Raw genomic sequence first — 15419 nt, forward strand, 5'->3', positions numbered from 1 at the left:
CTCTTGTGGGAAAGAGATCAAAACCAAAAGAAACTACATGGAGCAAACAAAAGTTAAAAAAGAAAAAAAGACAAAGAAACATGGCCTAAAGGGAACCAGATCAGTGACATCATGAAGAAGCCATCAGACAAATCCAGGATGCAGGACATTGTCACAAGACAAGTGGCCAAGTCTCTGCAAATCAATTTGATGACAAAAAAAGGAATGAGGGGAGATCTGCTTTAAATAAAGAAGATATAACAACCAAATGCAGTCTTTGGTATTTGACTGGATCCTGGTTTAAAAATAATTGAAGTTATTTTTGGAACAACTCGGGAAATCTGTATCAATATTGGGTGTTAGAAACTAGGGACTTAGTCCACTTTTGAAAAATTACTATTTATTATTGAAAGGTGTGGAATGGTTTTTTGGAGAATGTCCTTATATTCTGCATTGTATGCAGAAGTATTTAGATATGAGGCATCATGATGTCTATAATTTTCTTTAAAATAGCTTTGGGGGGTGCCTGGCTGACTCAGCTGGTAGAGTGTGCGACTCCCAATCTCAGGATCCTGAGTTCAAGCCCCACGTTGGGCATGGAGCCTACCTAAAACAAAACAAAACAAAAAATTAAAATAGCTCAGGAAAAATAGACATAGGTGAATCAAATATGGCAAAATTTTAGCAATTTTCTAATCTAGATGAGGGAAGGTATTATATCTTCACTGTCTGATTCCTTCTCTTTTCCTGTTTCATAATAAAAAGTAAAACCAAGCAAACAAAAACAAGCAAAAACAATCAAGGAATGATAAACTGGTATAAACTCTCCAAACTGCTCCAGAAAGAAGCCAGGCAAGAGGGTAGGAAGATCGGTGGGTTCCCGCAGGCATTTCAATCTGGGTCCGTAGGGGGAAATGAGAGCTGGGGAAAAACCAGTTTGAGACCCCAGGGAAGCTGAGATTCTCATGGGTAGGCCTCAAGTTCAGGGTAGGGGAGACTGAGGTCGGGGTCACCAAGGTATAATTCAGAATAAGGCAGAGAGAATTCAGAGCAGGAAGACAGAGGATGGGGTTTGAAGACAAGTTTTGAAAAGTGATGGACAGGTGAAGTTAGGCGTACTCTGTAACCATTAAAAATTATGTTTACAGGCGCCTAGGTGTGGCTCAGTTGGTTAAGCATCTGCCTTCAGCTCAGGTCATGACCCCAGGGTCCTGGGATCAAGTCCCACAGTGGGCTCCCTGCTTAGTGGGGAGTCTGCTTCTTCCTCTCCTTCAACCCTTCCCCACTGCTCGAGCCTTCTCTCACATGCGCACTCTCTCTCAAAAAATAAATAAATTCTTGTAAAAAAAAGAAATTACGTTTACACAAGGTTATTCATTGTGGCATTATTTGCAATGGTACAAAATTGAAAAGGACCTAAATGTCCATTGTTTAGGAAATTGGCTGAATGAACTAAAATACAGCTATGCAATGCCATAAAAAGCAGGGAGGAAACACTCTACTGATACGGAATGGTCTCCAGGATATACTGTTCAATGAAAACACAGCAAGGTACAGATATTTAGTGTGTTACTTTTCTCGTGGGAAAGAAGGGAAAATGCTAATTATACAAGCACCAGAAAGCAATCACCAACAAATAAAGTGGTTAGAAGCAGGGAGCCAGTTGGGGAGGAAAGGGATTGCCACTTACATATACACACCCAGCTATAATACAGTTTCAGCTTTAGAACCACAGTTTTGGTGCCGGGGTGGCTCAGTTGGGTAGGCGACTGCCTTCAGCTCAGGTTGTGATCCCAGGGTCCTGGAATCGAGCCCACATCAGGCTCCTTGCTCAGTGGGGAACCTGCTGCTCCTTCTGCCTGCTTCTCCATCTCCCTCTGCCTGCTGTTCTGCCTACTTGTGCTCTCTCTTTGTTAAATAAATAAATAAATAAATAAATAAATAAATAAATATCTTCAGAACTATGGTTTCATAACCAAAAACTTCAACTGAAAAGAAAAACAAACTCTAGGTTTACAAACACTGAAATAACGTGAGAAGGTTTTGTGATGTTAGGTTTAAATGCGACGTACAACATCTTGTGTTCCACGTGCTTCCAACAGTGGGGGGAAACAGCCCGATCCTTTGCATGAAGTGACAACTACAAGGCCGTGTGACTCAGAGTTACGTGATTGCTCTGAATGGTGGGACCGAGAATATTCCTGTTTCTACTTGCTTATATTTTCCAAAATTCTTTCATGAATCCGAATGTATCTAATAACGGATTACAAAAAAGAGAACCTACATTTAAGAAACCTCAGCAGACCTTGCTCTGTATTAGGAAATCTTGCATTTGTAAGCCCCTGTGCTCACCCTCACACACATCTGGTCATGTAACTCTCATGACAGCTCCAAGAGGCAGATGTTGTCTTTAAACTCAAGGCAAGGTCACAAACTTTGGAGCTGGACTCTGCATTTGGTGCCCGAGGCCACGGCTGTCTGCATCATTCTGGCAGGCAGCCCTCATTTTGCTCAGAGGTGAGAAGGCAACCCCCCAGGGGAAGCCCCAGGAAATTTCAGAAAACTGGAACCCTCAGCCAAGTCAAGAATAATAGAAGGGTCAGAGTGTGCAGAAAGAAAAGAAATTTCTGAAGGGATTTCTTCAGACTTCTAGCCCTTCAACGAACAGTCCCCATCCCATCTCAGCAGGAGGTTGCTTCCTCCTTTGCCTCAATCCTAGAGAGAATGGGCTTCTCCCTATGACACCACTCATGGAGGGGCACCTGCATGGCTCAATAGGTTAGGTGTCTGCCTTCGGCTCAGGTCATGATCTCAGGGTGCTGGGATCGAGCCCCACGTCAGGCTCTACACTCAGAAAGTCTGCTTGTCTCCCTCTGCCCTCTCCCTTCCCCCTGCTCGTACTCTCTCTCTCTCTCAAATAAGTAAAATCTTTAAAGGAAAAAATTTCAAAACATCATCATGGTCATCATCATCACAATACCACCACTCATGGAGCTCACTGGGTGTGCTCCTGCAGTTGGGGGGTTCTCTGTGAACCAGCGTCTGACTCCTGTCCAGGAAACCCAGACAGCAGGCCTGAGAACAGATTGCTCAGATGGCAGAGCAAGAGACCACTGCTTCTTTGGCTCCCTATTATCTGAGTTCCTGAGGAAAAAGGATACATGAGTGTTTCCATGAACAAAATGACAGCAGTGTGGAAAGAGCAGGCATGGGTGGCTGTGGTCCTGTCGAATGGGGTTACTTGAAGGAGCAAAGGGGACCCAGCAGCAAGAAGCTAGAGGGGAAGCCCCTAGGGGCTGGAAGGAGATACAAGCAACCACTCACAACAGAACACATCTGTCAGGGTGGAAGGACCTGTAGGGAAGAGAACCCTAAAGAGAATCTCTTAAGAGACCAGGAAAGTGTCCCCAAGAGGGGAAAAAAAAAACATGCTTTAAACTCTGCCAAGCCCATTGTTTAAGGCCAGGTTAGGACAGAAGGTGCAATCCACTACCATTCCCTCCTTCCTACCCCTGGGCCATGGAAAGATAAGAACCTAGGCCAGTGGGGTGGGTCTGGGGGCATTGAAAGAGCCCAAGACAACAACCTGGGCAAAAACACCAACCGCGCCTTCTTTCTTACTGCAGGCTGGCCCCAAAGCAGGTCTAAGTCGGAGGAAGGAAGAATTTCTTACATTAAAGCAAGTTCAGGGCACCTGGGTGGCTCAGTGGGTTAAGCCTCTGCCTTTGGCTCAGGTCATGATCCCAGGGTTCTGGGATCGAGGCCCACATCGGGCTCTCGGCTCAACAAGAAGCCTGCTTCCCTTCATCTCTACCTGTCTCTCTACCTACTTGTGACCTCTGTCAAATAAAAAAAAAAAAAAAAAAAGCAAGTTCAAAGTCGGATTTTTTTTTTTTAAGATTTTATTTTTAAGCAATTTCCACATGCAGCGTGTGGAGATCAACCCCCAGGTCAAGAGTCGCACTCTCCACAGACTGAGCCAGCCAGCCACTCCAAGTTCAAAGTTTTAATTAAGATCCTGAATGGGTAATACTTATAAATTGAGATGAGTTGTACGCCTTAAAGTGACTCTACGACTTTTTGCTATCTAAGAATGAATGGAAAAGCCTCAGACCTGCCGGAGTTTTTAATCTAGGAGCAGAAACAGATCACTTCATTGAAATTTTTAAAAGAAGGTTGGAGCAAAAATTAAAAAGGATGCCATGGATTATTTCACAAGTCAATCTTGTCTAATATACTAAGACACATCTATTATAAACCTTCCATTTCTCTTACTTAGACTGTGTCTTTTAATTTGCAGATGGTGACTTTCGTTATAAATTTTCACATTTTGGGGCGCCTGGGTGGCTCAGTGGGTTAAAGCCTCTGCTTTCGGCTCAGGTCATGATCCTGGGGTCTTGGGATCGAGCCCCACATCAGGCTCTCTGCTCAGCAGGGAGCCTGCTTCCTCCTCTCTCTCTGCCTGCCTCTCTGCCTACTTGTGGTCTCTGTCAAATAAATAAATAAATAAATCTTTAAATAAATAAATAAATTTTCACGTTTTGATGTTTGTTTTTCTTAGCTCTTCTCCTTTTTTGCATTTAAAAAAAAATACTTTCCCTTTAATAGTTTCCAAGTTTTGTTTTCACGCTTTGATTTTTAACTCATCTGGAAGTTACTTTTTGCATTTAAAAAAAAGGGTGTCGGGTGCCTGTGTGGCTCAGTGGGTTAAGCCTCTGCCTTCGGCTCAGGTCATGATCTCAGGGTCCTGGGATTGAGTCCCACACTGGGGGTCTCTGCTCAGCAGGGAGCCTGCTTCCTCCTCTCTCTCTCTCTCTGCGTGCCTCTCTGCCTACTTGTGATCTCTCTCTGTCAAATAAATAAATAAAATCTTTAAAAAAATTTTTTAAAAAAGAAAGGGGTCAAGTACAAAAAACAAATATGGGTGAAGTAATCAGCTTTGTCCATGTGATGTGAATAAAAACGAGTGTGCCTCTTCCCGGTAGAAACTTTTTTTTTAATTTCAGAGAGAGAGAGAGAGAGCGAGCGAGAGTGAGCATAAGCAGGGGGCAAAGGGAGAGAATCCCAAGCAGACTCCCGCTGAGCGGGGAGCCCCACGCGTGGCTCAGTCCCACCACGCGTGAGATCAGGACCTGAGTTGAAACCAAGAGTCAACCGACTGAGCCGCCCGGGCGCCACCCCCTCCCACACACACAGTAGAAGTCGTAACAGCCTGCGTGCTTCTACTATCTTCTCTTTTTCGTCTGACACAAGAACAGCAATAGCTCAGATGAAGGCAGCTTCTTCATCCTGGATCCTGGAATGGAGAGGATGAGGCACAGAGTCAGAGCCGACCTGTGAAAGACATTACTGTAACGTGAGTCAAAAACAAACCTTTGTGGTTGTGAGGAATTAAGATTTGCTGGTTGACCCTGCATTACTTAGTCCAAGGTGACTGATACAAACTTCAAGCTGTCAAGTGTAACTACATTTAAAAAATATTTTTATCACATATCATATCGTTTCTAAGTGTTTGAAGTGAATGTGAAAATTATATACCCGCTGTGCTTTTCTTTTTTTATCGTGGCAAAATATACATAAAATTTACCATTTTAACTATTTTAAGTGTACAGTTCAGTGGCATTAAGTACATTCAAAATGTTGTACAAACATCATCACCACCGTCCATTTCCTGAAATTTTCATTATTCCAAACAGAAACTCTATGCCCATTAAACAAGAATTCTCCAGTCCTACCACCCCAAGCTCCCGGTAACCTCTATTCTGCTTTCTTTCTCTATGAACTTGTATATTCTAGGTACCTCACATAACTGGAAGCACACAATATTTGTCCTTTCGTGTCTGGCTTATTTCACTTAGTCTATTTTCAAGGTTCACCCATGCAGTAGCATGAATCAGAAATTAATTTTTTTTAAAGATTTTATTTTATTTGACAGAGAGACACAGCGAGTGAAGGAACACAAGTTAGGGGAGTGGGAGAGGGAGAAGCAGTCTTCCCACTGAGCAGGGAGCCTGATGCGGGGCTTGATCCCAGGACCCAGGGATCATAACCTGAGCCGAAGGCAGACGCTTAACAGCTGAGCCACCCAGGTGCCCCAGAAATTAACTCTTTTCTAAGACTTGAGTATTATTCGTGTGTGTGTGTTTACACCACCTCCTCCCCATTTTGTCTATCCATTCATCTATTAATGGACAGGAGTTATTTCTACCTTTCTGGCTAATGTTACTGCACTTTCTTAATCTATTAGTAGTCAAATACATACATGCTATTATAGAAAAAGATCTAAAATATTACACAAGAAACCACTACCAGTGGGTACCTACTGGGTTCAATTTAGAATGGAGAAAATTTTTCTTTCCATTCTATATATTCTTATGTTATTTAAATTTGTTATAATCTTTATGCAATTTTAAAAAGTAATAAAGAGTTTTTAAAATAAATGCTTCTTTTTGATCGGAATGGGGACAAACAAAAGACAATAAATCACTGCAAATGTGTGTTTTTTTTAAGTAAGCTCTACACCCAATATCGGACTTGAACTCACAACCTCGAAATCAAAAGTCACATGCTTTACCAACTGAGCCAGCCAGGTACTTCCTACAAACGTGTTTTTTAAAATTATCAATAGGGGTGCCTGACTGGCATAGTCAGTTAAGCATCTGATCTTGGTTTCAGTTCAGGTCGTGATCTTGGGGTCATGAGGTTGAGCTCTGCAATCCGGGTGGAGACTGCTTGTGACTCTCTCTCCCTCTGCTCCTACCCCTGCTTTCACTCTCAGTCTCTCTCTCTCATTTAGCTAAATAAATAAATCTTAAAAAAATAAATAAATTAGGGGTGCCTGGGTGGCTCAGTCCATTGAGCATCTGCCTTTGGCTCAGGTCATGATCCCAGGGTCCTGGGATCGAGCCCCCATTGGGCTTCTTGCTCGGCAGGGAGTTGGCTTCTCCCTCTGCCTCTGCCCTCCCCTCATACTCTCTCTCTCTCAAATAAATAAATAAAATCTTTAAAAAATAGAAAAATAAATAAAGTAATTTTAAATCTCAGGGTGCTCCAGTAGTGGGCCAGCTGCAGAGCCTCCATAAATGAAGAACATTTATTAAAAATTAAAATTGCCCTTCAGGGCAATATCGACAATAGCCAAAATACGGAAAGAGCCCAGATGTCCATCAATAGGTGAGTGGATAAAGAGGATGCGATGAATGGATAAAGAAGTTGTGGGGGTGTCTGGGTGGCTCACTCAGGTGTCTGACCAGCTCAGGTCATGATCTTGGGGGTCTTGGGATCAAGCCCCACATTTGGCTCCACACTCGGTGGGGATTCTGCTTGTCCCTGTCCCTCTGCCTCCCTCCTCATTGTGCCTTGTCACTCTCTCAATTAAATAAATAAAATCTTTAAAAAAAAAGATGTGGTGTGTGTGTATATATATATATGTATATATATAGTGAAATATTACTCAGTCATCAAAAGAATGAAATCCTGCCACTTCCAAGGACATGGATGGAACTATGACGTATTATGCTAAGTGAAATAAATCAATCAGAGAAAGACAAATACAAAGTGATCTCACTCATATGTGGAATTTAAGAAATAAAACATGAACAGCGGGAAAGGGAAGGAAAAATAAAATAAGACAAAAAGAGGCAAACCATAAAGAACTCTTAACCATAGAGAACAAACTGAGGGTTGCTGGAGAAGAGGTGGGTGGGAGATGGGGTAATTGGGTGAGGGGCACTAAGGAGGACACCTGATGCAGTGAGCACTGGGAATTCTGTAAGACTGATGAATCACTAAATTCTACCCCTGAAAGTAATAATACAGTGTATATTAATTAAGTTGAATTTTTTTTTAAATCCCCCAAAAATTACCCTGCAGGAAGCTGTCCATGACTAAATGAGACTCTTGCACATAATACTATCACTTTTTTTTCCCTCCTTTAATTCTCCTGTTCTCTGTATTAGGTTTTATGGGCCATAGTGATTAACGGTTATTAGTAATAAGTCCTTTTTGGACAAAGCTGAAGGTTATTACAGTATCACTTTCCCTGCCTCTAAATGTGATTAAGAACACACTTAATTTCAGCTACATCATTTGCAATACAAATGCTACCTTGCGGAACCACCCCTGGTTTTTCACTGAAAATGCTGCTGTGATTCCGGCTGTTCAAACTGGGGCACATCGTTCCTGACAGGGCCTAGGGGAGTTCAGGTGCTTAGAAGAAAGTTCAAACGGCGCTTCCTGACATCCTCGGAAAAGGGTACCCTCAAGGAAACGGCGAGGTTTGCCAGATCGTGGGGACAGCGTGGCGGTGCCACTCGGCTCCTTCCACCACCTGCTGCATGAGAACGGCGTGAACTTTCAGCCCTAGAGTTCGTGTTCTGGGCCTGCTGGACCGTGAGCCACCAGCAGCACTTTGGGCTGAACCCCAGCCTGGGCTCCCAGGCCAGCGCCACTCACAAGAACCCGGGCTGGTGGTTGGTTGTCGCCCCAGATTCCCACTCTAGGGCGGCTTGGTCTGCCTAGGGTGAGTATTCAGTGTGGGAAGACCTGGGTTTAAATTTCAGCCCTGCCGCCTAGAGCTCCTAGTTGCAGAGTCCAGAGATTACTTTTCAGTCTTAGGCTCTCCTGACTGTTGGAAGGCATTCAACATTCCTACCTCCATGCAGAGGGGGGCCTCACCCTCCCTTCCTCCTCTGGCCCAATTTGCTAGCCTCTTGGAGGCCAACCCAGGTTACTTCCTCTCTTCCCTCAACACTCTCACAGAGGAATTTCTTCCTTATCCTACTCCAGACCAGCCTCTATTTGCATCTATGTGCCAAGGATTCCCAGCTCCTGACGTCTTAGATGACTCTAGATTGGACCTCTCCCCAGGGCTTCAGGCGCAGAGTCACTAGCCCGCTGGCTCTTTCCATTTGGATGCAACCCAGGCTCCTTCTGATTAAATAAGTCTAAAATAGGACTAACTCCCACCAAAAGCTACTCACTCTCTCCCTGTCTCTTGGCTTTGCTACTGAATCCTCTCTCATCCTTTCCTCCTATCTGGGTAATGGCCATGAATTTCCTACTTGGTCCCACTGTCCTCAGTCTATTTCCATCCTTGACTTAGTTCAAAGAGTGATCCTCCTTAAGGACAAATCTTGCCATGACATTCTCCTGGCTTCTTTCAGTGGCTTTCTCCCTGCAGGATAAAGCCCACCTCCTTGGCTGGCACAAGGCCCTTCCTAATTGGGCCTCTGCCTCAGCAAGAGCACCCCTCACACACTCTTCTCCTTGTCCATGCCAACCAGGCGCAACTGCCAGAATTAAGTCACGTTCTCTTGCTTCACTACAAGCCAAACCTTATAGGTGTTACAGATCCTTAAGGGCCTGTCTCCCTGCACCGAATTTAAGAATCACTCCTCCAGGAAGTCTTCCTTGATTCCTGAACTGAATGAGGTGACTGTCCTGTGGGATCCACAGCATGTATTTCATAAACTTTATCCTTCCCCTTGTGCACTTCATGTTTTACTACTGGTCTCTTTGCCCACTGGGAGCGCATCAAGGACAGCAAGCATGCCTTCCATATGCATGTTCACGGTCCAGCACAGGGAGAGACCGGGCAGCAAAAAGGAATACAGGAAGCCAAGCGATGGCAGGAACTTGTAACACTAACAGGGAAGTTTGTGCTTCTTTTTTCTTTTCTGGCTCCCTGTATTTTCTAGTATGTGTATTATACGACTTTTATACATTTTTGAAAATCAGTTCGTTTTTAAGATGTGTCCAATCTCTCCTACATAGCTCCAATAAAAGAATTCACTGCTTAAGTAAAGTCAAATTCCTTTCTCCTCAGATGCCTCTGGCTCCTCAGGACCCCCACCTCAAGCTCCACAAATTCTTCAGAACAGAGTAGAAACACTTACTTTCACATTTTCAGCAGACAGAAGGACCACCCACACACACAAAAATTCCTTGGCCTTGAAAAGGTTACATTGCTCTACCAGCTGAGTGCCAAAACCCATTTTTGGCCAAACATTCGTCAGAACCTCGCTGTATTCACAGCCCAACACAAACGAAGAGGTACATTCACGGAACCTCCCTAAGAGCAATGGAGGAAGGAGATGGTGGAACTTCTGGGGGATCTCTCTCTCCCCTTGTCAACTTGAGACGTTAATGAGAGATGGAGACTGGTGGGGGGGGGGCTTCCAAAAATTCTTCCCTTGTTTTTTTTTTCCTACCAAAATATTAATTATCTTCCCAGACATCAAAAATTTCAACCACACACTCTGGTTCGTAATTCTTTTAAATATGCGAAAAATAATCCAACCATATCATGTTCAGTTTGACATTCGCTATTGTTTTTCCCTAAAAGAAAACAAAAACCTGATTAGTTCCAAAAATAAAACATAAAGAAAAACTCAGCTGAGAGGCAAACCCTGTGGTTTAGAAGCCATCACTCTGATTAGCAGCACAGAAGTGTTACCTGACGAATGGATTCCTATCTTAAATGCAATTATCACGAATTCCTTGTGGTCCCCACTGTGTTTATAGTTTATGCCCAGCTCTTGAAACAATGATTTTAATGGCAATAAATAAAAACCTCCTGCCTCAGCACCTGGGCTGACTAGACTGTTTCCCCACCTCGGTCGGCGGGGACCCTGGAGGGACACCACAGCTCTCCAGGAAGGTACCTACTTCTCTGTCCTCAGCAGTCCCCACATTGACTCCTGGAGGGGTGCTGTTCCCCATCAAGCCCACGCCCGGGGCCTGCTGAGAAAATCAAGACAAGCAGGGCCTCAGCCTTCAGGAAACGCCTGCCCAGGAGAGGACTCTGCCACGCTGTTGGCAGCACCAGAGAGCAAGGGGCTTCTGGGAGTGGGGCTGAAACACACCGGACCAAGGGGCCACTGGAGTACAAGAGTGTTTAATCTAAACTCACTTCCCCCAGGAAGTCAGGGGTGGGGAATGTGGACAGGGAGCATGCAGAGGGGAAAGAAATGAGGGATAAAGGGGAGGCAGGAAGGGTCATGTGGTCTTTTCACTAGGAAAACTGAAAGGGTCTGGCAGACATTTGGGTCACTGAGAAGGTACTGTAAACACACATAGCATTTAGGAGGCACAGTTTCCAAAATACCTGACTCAATTCAACACGGATTACGTGCCTCTGGGCACCCATCATCATAGCCCGGAAACTTACCTCCTGTCGATTATTCATGTTTTTAGTCACAGAGAAGAGGAGCAGTTGAAAGGGAGAAAAAGGGAGTGTGAAAGCAGGTCAGAGGAAGATGAAAAGATTGAGTCAAAGCCACGGGATCATCAGAGGCACTGTCACAGCCAGGAGACACCTTTTGTGCTTTATCCACCATGAGTTTATTGCAAAGTGAACTTTTGGTTCAGAACAAAAGGGAAATAAGTCCACCAAGAACGAATTACACTAATTAATGAAGTCGACACTCAACAGATTGTAACATGGATTTCATATCAGCTGTAGGTGGTTCTCAAAGTCAAAATTTATTAACTATTCAAATGTGCAAGCTGTACAGATTGTTTTCAGATGTACATACAACATATTTATATCATAACAAAGTTAATTTATTATAAAATATTTCCTTAAGGACTAAAGATGCTAAAAAGCTTCAACCACTAACTAATTAAATATTTGATGCACATTTTAGGTACCATTAAAGATCTAACATAAATATAAAAATCGCACAGCCGAGTAAGAAAAGCTATAACCCATATGATCGCACATTTTACTAATCCCATATTAAAGTAGAAAACAAAATTGTGCCACATAAGTTGAGCTGATTTTAACAATCTTTTTATTAGAAGATAGAAACTATATCCATTTAAACTATCATTTCTGAAAGAGCTACCGAACAGTAAGATTATTATTACCTGAAATCCCAAACTATACGTAACACAATCTTTACTCTCCAAATTACCTTCCCTCTTGTTTGATACAGTACATCTGATTCCTCTATGAGATAGGCAGTGGCCATTAATAATGACGACTAGCAGTGGTTATGAATACACAGTGGAAGAAACAGAACTGGCCGTACACACACATGAATCACTATTCCCATTGAGAATAAGTCAATAAAAATAATGGTTAAAACCAATACATATTTAATCTGTTCAATCGCTTGCTATCTTTAGCAGTGAACGCCATACCACCCACAGGTGGTTTTTCCATAAAATCTTTACATGTCAAAATGCCTTTTAATCTAGGTTACAATGACAAACAATGAAAAGATGTTCATCTTCTTCCTTACCTGCATGGACTTCATCATTCATCAGGTCCACAGCCAAGCAGGTGAACAGAAAGATGAGGGACTGAATAGACAGTTTGACCACAGCTGTTTGCAAAACAGAAGTGCTCTATTTTAAGGCAAGTATCTTTTTCACACACATAGAGAGCAATGAATCCGTTGGTGAACTTTATCATATGACAACACAAACCTCAACAAAAAAACCGAGGTGTAACCTTACTTAACATAAATACAAATGTCAGAAAATATAAAGACATTCTCCATGTACTTAACGGATTTTACCCATACTTAAATAGAAAATGCTTTTCAAAGTTCTTGTATGTCCAGAAATACCCAAGATTCTGAATTCTAGAAAAAATACCAGAAATTAAATACTCTAAAATCTCTGCAGTAAGGCTCTCCACATAAGGCTACCTTTGATGTAAGGCTACTTCAACTTGGTTTCTGAAAATAGCAAAAATGTGCACCAAAATTTAAGTGATTCTGAAGAGAGGACTTGGTCTCATGTAGGATGATGAGATGACAAACTTATTGAGCAAAATTAAACTTAGGCAAAAAGCAAATTTTAAAATACATCAAATAAAAACTTTCCCTACAATCTTTACATAAAACCGAACTATTGTGATATAAAAATGGCTGGATGTATATAAGGTACCATTTAGTGCAAAACAGAATATATATACCTTTACTTCAGTAATTTAAATAGAATATAATCTGCAAGTTGGTATGTATAATATATTTTAAAAATCTACATTCTGTGACCTTTACAAAAGTAGATATACTCTTTACTTTCAAGTTAGAAATGGCATAACAGATTTACCTTTGGATATTTCCAGTCAATAGCTCTATAAAATGAAAGATAATACAAATCTAAGTCATAAGCATTCAATACATTAACATGCAAGCCATCAGTTTGGGACCCTAAAAGTGAAAAGTGATGGATACAACATAAAGTGGGAAAAAAATATACCCCAGATTTCTGCTTGTTCAAAAACTTACAGTCTCCATATATTTTTAATTATTGAATAATTTGATGCAATGACATTCAGTGAAGAAATCTGACTACTAACAGTACTCACATTAAAAATGTTTTCCTTAAAATGAAAGGAGGGAGTAATGAATAAGCCCCATGTACTTACTGTGCCTAAATACAAAAGTAAACTAATGACAGGGTAAAAAATTTTTTAAGTTTGATAATTACTGCACTTGTTTCCTTTCCCAAACTCCCAGTGATATTAGGAGAAAAAAAATTCTAATTATTTTCACCTAACAATTTAATCAGGTACTTTACAAAAATATTGTTCTAAGGGGAAGTTCAACAGGAATTACTTATTAAATTTCTAAATTAGACCAAAACAAGGGAAACAAAAAGGGGTTCATAAAGTTAGAAACATAGGGGTGCTCCGGTGGCTCAGTCTGTTGAGTGTCTGACTCTTGATCTCAGCCCAGGTCTTGATGTCAAGGTCATGAGTTCAAGGCCCATGCTGGGCTCAAATATAATAATAATAATGATAATAATTTTAAAAATTAAAAAACTATACTATGTCACGGCATGGATAATAACAAAAAAGACAAATAATATCCAAAATTTAGAGGAGCACCTGGCTGGCTCAGCCAGAAGAGCATGTGACTCTCGATCTGACGGTTGTGAGTTTGAGCCCCATGTTGGATGTAGAGATTACTGAAACAAAACAAAACCTTTAAACATATTTTGGAAAATTCAACATTTTAATAGCTGCAATCTTGACGGCAAAAGAAATCTAAGATTGTAGATGGATGAATGGAAGTGTTCATTGTAACAGACATGCACAGAGTAACCAGAAGATCTACTTGTTTCAAACTCAGGGAGCTGCTCCTTTGCAAAAATGTCCTGACACTGGTTAACAGTAGGGGGCAAAGGACAGAAGCTGCAAGTAGAAATGTTGAGTGCTCCTTCGTTCATTTGAAAGGATCTAGAAATCTGCTTCTTTAGTAATTCACCCAATAGGCCACTGACTTCAAACGCTTGGACTGCTAGAGACAGCCACAAATCAGCCACAGCTTCTGCCCACAGAATGATTCACTCTTGGAACCGTGGCTAATCCCAACAGCAACCTGAACTCTGGATGACATCAGTTTTCTACTTTGGCTCCACCAGACAAGACCAGTCAAGAAGTACTTGCTACTACTGCCTGTTTATCGTGTCCCCTAGGCAGGGCACCATAAGCCGCGTGGCCCAGGGTGTGGTCAGCACCGTGTCTCTGCTGCAGACTGATGACCACACTTCCCACATCTCCTTTTTAGGGCACAGCAATCAAAAAGATTGCTCTCCCCAAGCCAGGAGGCCTGGCGTGGAAAACCACTCCCTAACCCTGGTGATAGTGAGGCTAAGCCAATGCTACTCTGGAATGTGAACAGGGAAGAAAAGGAAGAGAAAAAAACCAATGCATACCAGGGAAAGAAGACACTGGGAGAGGTGTGCTGCTGAGAGGGATGCCATCTTTGAGCTCAGAACAGAAGTCAGAACTGCCAGGTGCAGGCCACGGGGGTTCTGCCTTTTACAATAAACACCCATGGCAGAGGGATAGATTTCTGAGTTACTGGTAGCTACCAGTACCAGTACCAGTTACTGGTAGCTACCAGTAACTCAGAAATCTATCCCTCTCCCTGTATTGCTAGGTCCCTGAACTATGGTACATATCAAGCAGACACAGCCATTAAATAAAGGCCTTTGGGACATATGTACAAAATTAGAGAATTGTAAGTATGCAGTCATGCTAATACTATATTAGCAATATTACTCATAAAAAAAAAATGCCAGTGGGGTTCTCAATCCATTAAAAGTTAGTCAGACTGCAAAACGCGACCTTGGAAGTGATCTTCCACACCATTTGGGGAAGTGTTGTTTATAGATAATATTGAACTTTTCTCCAATTATTTTACTGACATAATCTCCTAGAGGTATTTCAATGACTATATTCATGATGAGGGATTACATTTTTAAAAAATGGGCTTGGCAGGGCCCCTGGGTGGTGCAGTCAGATAAGCATCTGAGTCTTGGGTCATGATCTCAGGGTTGTGGGATCAAGCCCCAGGTCAGGCTCTGTGCTCAGAGCAGAGTCTGCTGAAGTTTCTCTCTCCCTCTTCCCCTCCCCCTTTCTGTGCTTCCTCTCTTACATGCATGCTCTTTCTAAAATAAATAAATCTTTAAAAAAA

General features: G+C 42.3%; 1 protein-coding gene and 1 non-coding gene across 3 annotated transcripts in view; one reads left to right on the forward strand and one right to left on the reverse strand.

Moving 5' to 3' along the window:
* Nucleotides 1–503: 503 nt before the first annotated feature.
* On the forward strand, nt 504–576 carry TRNAG-CCC. The gene has a single exon. It is a non-coding gene; the product is annotated as a tRNA-Gly (tRNA).
* Nucleotides 577–4937: 4361 nt separating this feature from the next.
* KCNG3 (potassium voltage-gated channel modifier subfamily G member 3) overlaps nt 4938–15419 on the reverse strand; it is a 61771-nt gene continuing 51289 nt past the window's right edge. For both annotated transcript variants that reach the window (XM_045979431.1, XM_045979429.1), the window contains exons 3-4: nt 12228–12311; nt 4938–5275 (exon numbers count right to left, since the gene is read on the reverse strand). In XM_045979431.1, coding sequence (XP_045835387.1) covers nt 5205–5275; nt 12228–12311 — 155 coding nt within the window. In that variant the 3' untranslated portion in view covers nt 4938–5204. The remainder of the gene's footprint in view (nt 5276–12227; nt 12312–15419) is intronic.

This window comes from Meles meles, chromosome 15 (assembly GCF_922984935.1).
Source record: "Meles meles chromosome 15, mMelMel3.1 paternal haplotype, whole genome shotgun sequence".
NCBI classification, from domain to species: domain Eukaryota; kingdom Metazoa; phylum Chordata; class Mammalia; order Carnivora; family Mustelidae; genus Meles; species Meles meles.